The following is an 11,359-nucleotide window of genomic DNA, read 5'->3' on the forward strand; positions in this document are numbered from 1 at the left end:
TCTTAAGAAGTATATCATTGAAACCTGTAGGCAAAACATACTTAAATATACACAGATAATTGGAGGTCAGTTTTCAACCCTTTGAATTGTGGCCATTTATTTCATTTTTTGTTGTTGTTGTTATTTTGATTTGTTGCCAGTATTTTTGATTAAGCAAATTTATTTCATCAAATTTTGTTTTTAATTATGCACAATGGTCACACAAAATAGAAGGATTACTAGAAAATTCTGTACGAGGCTGCATATTATTTTTGTGATTTTGCACTTAAAACAGACAATTTCTATAATAGTTACAATTTGATTTGAAATAAAAAAATATTTTTAATGGCAAGAATTTTATAGGATTAATCCAGTTTGCCCAGATGTGTATTCAGTACCATTTTGATATAATTATTATTAAACATGGGGGTCAGTGATGTCAAATTTCAGATATATGGCTTCAAAGGTAAAATTCTCGCAAAATTTCAGACATTTTCTACATATTTGCATGATTTTATGCTAAACGTCTATTACTTACTCGAAATTTAATTTTGTACATGTCACACAGAACCTATAAAATATGTTACAAACAAATCAAACGTTAAAAATATTAATAAAATAAAAGGAAATTAAAGTATATTGAAAATTCATAAAACTGCTTCTTTCGGTCATTTTCGTCTAAATCTTAGAAATGTCTTAGATTTTGTGGTAAGTCCAGTTAAAGACGTCAAACACGTTCAGAAAAATGAATTTAAAAATGGATGTATATATGTCTAATTATAATTAATTATTCTATATAATAAACACGTTATTATTGGCCTTTATTAGAGATAGCCTAACAACTGGTGAATGTTACCAAATTAACATTTTAAATAAACTTTTGTTTTGGACCCAAAATTCCAATGTAATGTTATAACTCTTCTAAGACTCAGGTCTATAATGCTTATAAAATTTATTCTTATCCATATGACATTGTGTAGTGTCCAGGGTGAAATCACAATATCTGCACACATGCTCTTATTTGTTAAAAGCAGTTATGGAACTGAACCTAAATGGAGTAAAAGGAAAAAAGTTCAAAATGCAAAGCAAACTAAAAAATAATTTTAAAAAATCAAAAAATTTAAGATTATCTAGATACTTGATCACCCCACTTACTGTATCAATGAATCCTACGAAGCCTTGTGAAAGGGGTGTCTTTTTACCAATTTCCATAGGACATGCAGACGATTTGATTGTGGATACTGAAATAAAAACATGAACTTTATTATTTTTTTTATTATTAACTTTATAAGTGAAAATAAATTATTGTTTGATTAGAATAGGAATATTTGAAACTTCAAAATTTCAATAAAATTTCTGTTCGAAATCAATATGAGAAGAAAATGTTTTTTAGAGAAATATTTTGGTTTGGTCAAAATAGTCCCAATCTAGAATCAAGAAACCCAAAACGACACCAATACTTAAATACTGATAAAAAAAAAAACCGTGATTTTAAAACTGGGTTAATTAAGCTAAACCATGTAAACTGTTTTTGTATAAATATGGATATGGCAAACTCATACATATACACGTAGCAAAAAGGTTTTTGGAGTCCTTGACTTTAATGACTTACAACAATGCAAAAAAAAAATCACAACCATAGCAGAATCTTTCTATTTAAACAAACTTTTGGTGTGTTAGGAAATTAAAACGTGTTTGATCTTTGCCTGACTAAAGCGATGAAATGATTTACTGAAAGGTTAGTTGATAAAAGAATTACCTCCAATGTTTCCGGTAGTTTTTGCACTGTCTGTGGATAACGTGATTTCACTTTTTGTTCCCTGTAGCGACACTGTTACCCATTTTGTAATTTCCTGGAGTAAAATTTTAATTAGATGAAAACTTTAATTAGATGAAAAAATATATTAACATGTAAACCTCATATGCTACATGTTGGTCGGATAAAAACAGAAATTTTTATAGTCTCATGCTAAATACTGCTATTTGATTGGTTTAGACGCAGTTAATAATCTGTTCTACATGTATTACCCTCAGCGTTAGCAACCCACCTGGCAACGGGTAACATAACGAATTGTTACATGCGGGTAAATTGTGCGCGTACGGTTCGCCGTAGAAATTCAAGTCTTTCCAATGGAAAAAGAGTAACTAAAGGTTTTCTTTAAAATTAAGAAATTTAAAATAATAAAAAAAATAACGTGCATGTTTGAGAGAGTAACAGTTGAAATTGAAACCCCTTGAAAACCATTTTCTTCGCGTCAGTTAACAACGGCATTCTCGGAATGTCAGTTTGAACTGTTACCCACCCAAACAAGCACTATATATATTGGACCTTGTTGACCGAGGCGCTTTATTTTCTCAGTATATCGTAGGATGAAGCTCTGTAATTCAATCAGCTTAAATGTGACTGATTTGCATAGCCTTGCCATTCAGTTATTTTTTCAGACCTCTCAATTTATAGTAGTTTTAAAAATCCACCTAACATACCACCCAACTACAAACCCCTCTAATCTATACATAAGTATTAGCACTGTAACAGGCACTACATACTTCTTCAGACAAAAGCAGGTCCAATTCGTTCTCGCTCTTCAGCTTTATAAATGAGTGGATTTCCCGCCTTACTGGATTCACCGACACACTGTATTTGGGTTGGGAACCTTCACATGGTCCATCGGAAATCAAGGTGTAAAACTCGTCTTCATAGGGATAATCCTCGCGAAGTCGGAAGCGTATCTGAAATTTAAATTTAGGGGCAAAGGTAATATAGCTCATCCCCCATACCGTTACCCACCCGTTACCATCGAAATAGGCTGATGTTTTCCCCGTGCTTCCAGCGACACCAAGATATTGGAGAGATTTTGACGGCGAAGAAGGTACGCTCTTGTCCGCGGAAAGACTTGTCCGATCAAAAACAAATTTGAAGTACGGATTGCAGAAACTCTGGTTTGTTGTGTCTACAACATTATAATTTGAAATTTATTCTTATTTCAAAATAAGGTGCTGCATGTAATTTCAGCAACATGGGCATATTTTATATCTAGATATCAATATAAGAATCAAATATACTTATACAACTAAAGTTTCACCTTGATTCCTTGTGAAATTCAGTTTTGTAATAACAGGGCCTTCCTTTCGTGAGGAAATTGTACTGTTCTCGGCAATGTGATGCTGGTGGTCATTTTTATGTTTTAGGAGACTCTTCTGAGCATTTGAATTTTCCTCTTTGTTTTTCGTTTTTTCTCGCTTTCCTTTTCGCGACTTAGATATTGATTTTCTTGCTTTATTTTTTAAAGTCAACGCTACTTGTGATTTTGTAGAGTTTTTTGTATTTTGCTGGCGCTGTTTAATGGGTTTTTTGCTCGGTTTCATAATTTCGTTTTGAAGCCAACCGTTGGTTTTCACATTCAACAATCCTTCCTTTACAGCTAACGAATTGGTAAGCATTGGAATATCGGTGCTTACTCCAGGGTTCATGTCTTTGCTGACCCCAGGGCTTGAGCGTGGAGGCTCCTCTTTCGTTATTGAAGGGTCTGTCCGTGTGGTTATTGGGTTGTTTTCGACGAGTATTGAAACGAGTCGCCTAGTAACACATCGACACAGGTGAGGAATATAGAATGTACCTTGTGGGCAGTGTCTCAATAACGAATAGCCCCGGATGTGAATGACGTAGTAGTTTGGTATCTGGAACGGTTCTCTGTTACATCCTGCAAAAAGCCGGGGAAAAGAAAGAAATATTTGTCAATGACATTTTTCTTTTTGGATACTATAAATATGGACCCCCCCCCCCCAAAAAAAAAAAAAATCTATTTGAAAAGAAAAAAAACTGCTACCATGACTTATTCCAGGTATTTTAGTACATGCAGATAGTAACTTTATTTTAAAAGCAATAGATTGATAAAATTCTTAGGTTTTTTGTCATTTTTTAACACCATTGTATTATAGATTGGGTACTTGTTTAATCAGAAATTAAGGTTATATATGTAATCAGAAATAGTAGAATTTTTTCAATATATTGTTAATTATTTGCTTACTTTCAATAGTTTTGCCATGCTTTCCATGAAAACTGAAAACTATTACTGGCAAAAGAGAACACAGCAAAAAGATGGTCGTTTTCATTTTCTGAAGAAAACAAAATAGCATTCATGTTGTCATCCTTTTTTTAGTTCATGGTTGTTTACAAGTAACATCGGATACCATCGGATTTTTTATTCAAAATTAACATTTTTTCAATTATTTTTAGTAGGAGGAACAATAAATTCTTGATTTTTTAAATAAAAATTATTAAATAGCCGATAAATTAAAATTTTTAAATATATCTACGTAGGCTACCAAAGCAAAAGAGAAGGAAAAACATATACTTACTCTTTTGACCAGTGTTATTCTGCAAATGCACACTGCTCTTGTTCTGAGTTTGTTAAAGTACCTGTTAGTGGCAAATTAAGAAAGTATTTCTCGATTAGTACAACATTTAGCTGACAAGATACACGAGTTTCACTCCTTGCACGGTAGCGAGTGCGAATAATACTACAGGTGCTTGTCCTGTATACACTGCTAAGTGTTCGCAAAACTGTTCTACCACAAACCTCGTGTCTGTATATATACGATGTCATGTATAAAAGGTAAAAACAAAAATATAAATTGGTGTTTTCATCCACCTCCATCTATCTAATTGCAATCTTCTCTGTATGCATTTGAAAAATTTCTAGGACAAAAACAGTTATTTGTATGTTAAAAGTTGATTTTTAATGGCAATTCATCGTATTATCGAAGAGCCCGTATCTATTATAATCCTCTCTTCTTTATAAAAGAAAACCCGTGGTTAGTACATTGTAAAACTATCCTTAATCCTACGTAAAAGTTCAAAAGAACAAAACCAGGGACCCATATTCATAAATCAATGTTCGCGTTGAATTTCAAATGTCAGACTAATTCGGTGAGTGTTTGAGATGGAATGTTACATAATCATAACGTGACTAGCTGGGACTACCCTGTAGATAAAAAGCATAAGCGTGGCAGAATGATGATAGGACAAAAAAAGTAATAAGGGTCTACTATGATTAGTTTAAACTAGTAAGCTTAGTGCATGATTTTTCAAAGGGCGTTGTAACAAAGCTTCAAGCAATGGTACGTGTTACACGTGTATATGTACTATGTTTAAGAAAAGATAACTGATATCTATGTTTATGAATTAAGACATTTTGCAAAAAAACTACAAAATGCCTGCACCAGAGTACTTGCTTACACCTTTGGTATTTCAACACGTTAGATGATGTCCGTAAGATCTTATTGAATTTTAAGTAATAAGTTATTAATGTGAAATTAATTAAAAAAAAAAACCTACTTTCATTTTCGATAAACAAGCCCGAAATAGCAAAAATGAGAGTAAGGTGGTGGACATGCTTTGGCGGATCCAAGTCAGGGAATAGTATATAATTGAAATGAAATAATATTAAATGATTACGTAAAGAATGAATATATTTAATGTAAGCCTATCTAGAGAATACATTGAAGTTAAGATTTGACAACTGCTGAATAAATGAAATGAGTCAAATCGTTTCTTTAGTGGGCGATTTTAGTTTTGATACTCATTCTCTTGCGAAGCACGACCTCTGGTGAGAGAATGGGATAGAACTTTCCAAAACGGGGTAACCAAGAACGCGAATTGACTAATTAACGAAAAGTGTAGGACGAGTTCATCATGCATCGCGGGAGATACTTTGGTTTGGACTTCGAATAATACAAAAAAGTTTACAAATAAAATGGAACAATTAATGCTATTTTAGTATTAATGGAAAGAACTTTCCAGAACGGGGTGCCTAGAAACGGGTTGACTAATTGGCATCATGGCGGAAAGTGTAGGGCGAGTTAACCATCGGCAGATACTTCGAATCTGACAACTGATAAATGATGTATGCATAAAACGGAGAAGTTTAATGGGGATGTCCCCCCCCCTTTCCCCCTCCAGATTGTTTTTCAAAACAGTCTTTATCTGAACTTCTTATTTGGGACAGTAATAGAAATTATATTGAAAATTGAGCTAAAGAACAAAATATATAGAGACAGATACTCTAAATACTCATTCTCTGGTTTGAAATAAATACAATAGAAATTTTTTTTCAGTCAGTTGCAACAAACAGGATTATGGCCACGTACATGTATATATTATCCATTTCAGTTGAGATTTTTCATTCCTGCCCGCTCCACTAAATATCTAACGATGCAGATTGTTTTTTATTTCAATTTTAAAGAACAATATATGGAAAAAATCGGACAAAGTATATACAAAAATGAACAAAAAAATGTGGTTTAATTAACGTATTTTAAAGCATTATATCATAATAATGTGTAAAGTGTTAATTCCTGCGCTTGCGTGGGTTATCATCTAGTATAGTTATAATTTAGCTCAAATAAGTTTCTTTTTCTCCAAACTATGATATGGTATATTAGATGAAGAACATTTTTAGATGTGTACAATATCATTATGAAGGTCAAACGGTAAAGTAAAAAGTGATCATTCTGATTTATTTTCAAAATAAGTGCAGTTTTCTCAACACCATATAACTTCGTGAAGACTTTATTTCAACTTGATTTTCGCGTTTAACGTTAGAGGCTTAATCTGGTGTATTATATAGGTAAAAACTAATTGCACAATTTACATATTGCATTATAATCTTCAATTTAATGAAATAATTTGTCGCCAATCTTTTTACAAGTACATCAATCTAAATGATGTTCACTTTTTTGAAAACCCTTCAATTATAATTTACGTTCATGTAAGTGCATTGCAAGAACTAATAAGAAAGAGTGTCTAATCTCATACTTTTAAAAAGTAACGTTTAAAAATGAAAGAAATTGTCATAAACTACGACTGAGTATAGAAAAATCAAACCGTTTTAGCTTTAAAATCTGAACATTTCCTATACATGTATATTTATACAAAACTCTTCCTCTGAAGGAGGGTAATTATTGCCTAAAAATTGCAATCAGAAACGTGCATCTCTTTTGATATAATTATATTTTTCTCGGTTCATCACTGATGAAGTTTGTCATCTTAATAAACATACATTGTCGGTGAGTTGTTCTCTTCGGCCCTCCGACCTTCACCTGTCATTGCCGTTTTTCTTTTCTATCTTACCATGCATTAATTAGCCTCAGTCGTGTACTTCAATCGGGCTCTCTCAGATGGTCATCTAATTACATACTATATACATACTTCGAAGAGCATCCTCATAACCTTGAATATTTCTCTAGATGAGAAGGAAAGACATTTACCAATGCTGGCCTTGCCTGGCTGCATTGTGCCTACCATTTCGATTATATTTCCCGTGCAGTTAAATTAAAAAAAAAAATAATCTGCTATAGTATTTCCAAAGATAATGTTTCCGTTATCTTTGGTGATTATTATAGAAAATAAACATACCTGTCAAAGAAATACAGTTGAAACCGATAAACAAGAAAAAAAAAACATAATTTCTTCCTTATGATAGATCATCTCTTTTCAACTAGAGAAACAGAGAAAATCACAAGAACGAATACAAATTTTGTATATACGGATATTAATAATGGGAAATGTTTACATTTTTTCTACATTCGGAAATACTCGAGACACATCGTACACTTTTTAACGTTATCATCCGGGTACTTTTCATGTCGTTTCAATGCAAAACCCCAGTAGACTTTCTCTTCAATTTTGGTTGTGTACATGTACAATTTGAAATTAGCTGCGGTGTAGAGTTCACCATTTCGATCATTATTTGTTTACTGTGAATTAAATAAACTGGTTCAAGCCATTGTTTTTGGATATGTGACACCAGACGTACAAGTTTCGGACAGTGTATTTTTTATTTATTGGTTTATGATTTCCTACATGTGTATATGTTATCACTTCCGGTGTTAAGACTTACTATTATATTACTAGAAAAAAAATCACAAAATATGTTATATACACCATAAAAAAATGCTACACTTAAGATTAGAATCTAATAAACACATTAATATCAATTTTTTGTCTATGTAACTTATCAAATGTTTAATATCTCCGACTCGCAAACACAGCTGTATGTGATAACTAGTCGACAAATATATAATGTTTACCAGAGATAAAGATTAATTTTGTTTTTAATGTTTGATAGAGAGGAAGTACGTCACAAATTGCAGGTGTTCATACCCCTTTCAGAAAATCATTATTACGTAAGCATCTTTTTCTCAATGTAAATACGAAAGAGCAAAACATGTCAAGTATAATGATGCATGCTATAGTAGCATGTTTTTTTTTTTATCTTTAAAAATCAAGTCCCTACGGTAATATGTTCACGGTGTAATAGAAACCTACTATTTAAAAGTCTAAATCTATTGAACGATAGACAATTAGTCTTGAAGAAAGTGGGTGCTTATGATGTAGATTCGGCAGGAATCTATGCGCTCAGGAAATGTAAAAATATTTCATTGATTAATTTTGCACATTTTCAAATTATATATCCATTATTTGGTTTCTATTGGACGTGGGATTAGTGTAAAAATGTTTGAAATGCATTCGGTTTTATTATAATATGGGTCTAAATATAGCAACACGACGCTATTAAAGCAAAATCCTACTTATTTACAGCTGTTTTTAAACGATTAAAATTATTGTCTCTGGGTGTTCTCTCCAAAAATTTGAATCGTGTAAAAACGGCATATTTTACTTTAAAAATGTCGCTTTTTAAAAAAAGATGGAGAGATGATCCTGAGATGACTAATTATGTACTTTTTCGAAATATTTTTGGATAAAAAATAATGTCCACAGATATGACAATGATGTTTCAAACACTACAATGTACTTAATACAATGATGTGTAAAGGCTTGCATCGCTCACTGGTTGCGTCCTGGATTAGTAAATACAGACTTGTAGTGTTTGGGGTTCAAATCCTGCTGGTGATTCCTTTTTTCTAACTTTTTCGTTTTTAAATGTATGTTAATATAACATTATGTTGAATTATAAAATATTTTTCAATTTATCGTTATTGATTTCTGCCATGTGTTCACTATTTTCTGTTCAAATTACTAGTTTATTATAATATACAATCAGGCACGTAGCATCGTTTTTGAATTCGCTATTTTTAAAATGATTCAGATACATTAATTTTTTGTGTTATTTTATAAAAGAGTTGACATGAAATATGTTTTTCACCCGTTTATTTGATTTATATGCACTCATTGGCAGTATATGACGTCAGAAGTGACTCTATTTTTATAATTTAATCAAAATCAACCAAAAATTGACAATTTTCTGATTTTTTTTCGAATGGGAAATATAGATCGACTCTTTGAGCAAAAACGAACTTTTTGTCACTTATAGTATTGGAAAGATACATCTTTGGTGAAAATATTTTGTTTGTTCAAGTAGTCGCTCAATGTTTCCTTAAAGAAAAACTGCCTCAAAACAGGCCGTTTTATGCTAAAAATGAGAAAATGGCGGGAAAAGGTAAACTTGATGATGTCATATTTTTAAATTGTGGGCACTAAAATCAAAATGAAAATTGTGGAAGAACCTCAAATGTATATATTTGTACAAATAAAACAAAGAATTACCGTAAAATGACAATGTTCATTTTAGGGGGCCATTTTAGGCTCAAACCATATATAGTCCTTTCCAAAACCTTCAAAATCCTAATCCGTGGGGGTGGTGGCATGCGTAGTACGAAGTATTTAACTTCAATTTCACTCCTGATTTCACGAAAAAGTGGGGGTGGGGGGGGGGGGGGGGCTCTGTTCTGTAATCAGCCCTGCCAGCCCCCGCCCCCGATGCTACGTACCTGACAATATAACTAATAAAACTTTATAAAATATATATGCATTAACATTTGTAATATAATTATTTATCGGTTTACTCCTTATTGCCTTCGTTGGAATGCTTGTTAGTTTAATGACCTCCGTAGAATAATGACGGGGGGGGGGGGGTCATTTTTCGACGTAGAATAACGACTCTCCTTGCTGAAGAATTGGATTTATTTGAATATGAATAATTATTATAATTTCTGTTACTTTCTGTATACTGCAGTTAAATATACAATATTGTAAATACATGCATGTATTTTACAAATAATAAAAAATATACTTAAAAACTTTAATCTATAAGGGGGTCATTCTACAGAGATCACTTTTCTTCATGTAGAGTGTGTTCAATTTTATGAAAATGACACTTATTCTTCGTGCAAAAGGGTCGTTTTTCTACGTAGAATAATGACCGGGTGTCAATCTTCTACGTCAAAAACAACCCCCTGTCATTATTCTACAAGGGTCATTATTCTACGTTACACCGGAATAGACATGTACTTCAACTCTCAACATAATATAGCTTGCAGTATTTGAGTAATCAATTTTTCATTTGGTTCGAACCTGTACATAACATATCGAGGTTATAAATATATCCCAATTGATTTGTGTCGGTGATATCCCAATTGATTAGTGTCGATGATTCCTGCAAACTTACAATCTTGTGCGCATAATTTCTTTTGCAGAATTCTTTTTCAAATACATGTATACAGATTTTTCACTTCGAAATCTGTGGTATTCCAATTTCATTATTATAGATGTTAAAAAAACGCCATAAGGTCTGTCTTTATTTCTGGGAGTCTTTGTGATCGGTGCAGTTTATACATTTTGTGTGTTAATTGTTTGCTTTAAAAACTGTCATTCATTTTTACAAAATTACACATGTATACCGTTTATATACTGAATATCAATCATGAGAAAAGAATATCACGTATATATTCCTAAATCTTTTAAAAGTTTTTCCATGACGTTTTGTACAAGGACCTGACACTATGCTGTATAGAAATTAGCACTTAATTTTTCGTTTTATTTCGACAATCGAAAAAAAAACAACTGTTGGATACGTGAAATAACGCACAAATATATACATATATACGTAAGTATTGTTTGTAGTAAAATATAAACACAACTGGATGATAATATGTTTGTTTAGTACTAAGAAAATGGTTTTTAAGTATTATAATACACTTTTATTTTGATAATTTATCACAGCTGTAAAAGGGCAGTTCATTAACGAATCAAAGTCACCTTAAGTAAACGAATTTCCAGCCATAAAGTTCGTTGACTGTTGGTTAGCGATTGACTTAGTATCAGAATTCAGGGTGGTATTCGGCTTGAAAGGTTACTACCTGGGTTTCCCTAGTAATACACCTAGTCTATTTCAGTAATGTGCTAATGATCACACTAATGAATAAAAGGGGGTCGTCTCGATCATCAGACGGAAAATTCTAGTGAATGTACATGGGCCAGAATACAATAGCCCTAGAACATGTAAATGTATGGGTTTTTTTTTTTTTTAATCTAACAGTCGTATTACATGTATCATTGAATTTATTACTCGACTAGTTA

General features: G+C 32.1%; 1 protein-coding gene across 1 annotated transcript; it reads right to left on the reverse strand.

Annotated features, from left to right (window-relative positions):
- Positions 1 to 914: 914 nt before the first annotated feature.
- Positions 915 to 4,401, reverse strand: LOC128182542 (uncharacterized). The gene is made up of 7 exons (XM_052851238.1): positions 4,339 to 4,401; positions 4,008 to 4,095; positions 3,063 to 3,680; positions 2,527 to 2,930; positions 1,739 to 1,832; positions 1,135 to 1,220; positions 915 to 1,027 (listed from the first exon to the last, which is right to left on the reverse strand). The coding sequence occupies exons 2-7, from the start codon at positions 4,090 to 4,092 to the stop codon at positions 1,004 to 1,006; spliced, it is 1,311 nt and encodes a 436-aa protein (XP_052707198.1). The 5' UTR covers positions 4,093 to 4,095; positions 4,339 to 4,401; the 3' UTR covers positions 915 to 1,003.
- Positions 4,402 to 11,359: the final 6,958 nt, after the last annotated feature.

Source organism: Crassostrea angulata, chromosome 4 (assembly GCF_025612915.1).
Source record: "Crassostrea angulata isolate pt1a10 chromosome 4, ASM2561291v2, whole genome shotgun sequence".
NCBI lineage: Eukaryota > Metazoa > Mollusca > Bivalvia > Ostreida > Ostreidae > Magallana > Magallana angulata.

Excerpts from the sequence above, each read along its gene's own strand:
- LOC128182542 (XM_052851238.1), bottom strand. The coding sequence starts at position 4,092 with ATGAAAACGACCATCTTTTTGCTGTGTTCTCTTTTGCCAGTAATAGTT. Across the intron at positions 1,221-1,738 it reads AACTACCGGAAACATTGGAG|TATCCACAATCAAATCGTCT; the intron begins GTAATTCTTTTA and ends TTTTTATTTCAG. Across the intron at positions 1,028-1,134 it reads TCGTAGGATTCATTGATACA|GTTCAGTTCCATAACTGCTT; the intron begins GTAAGTGGGGTG and ends TACTCCATTTAG.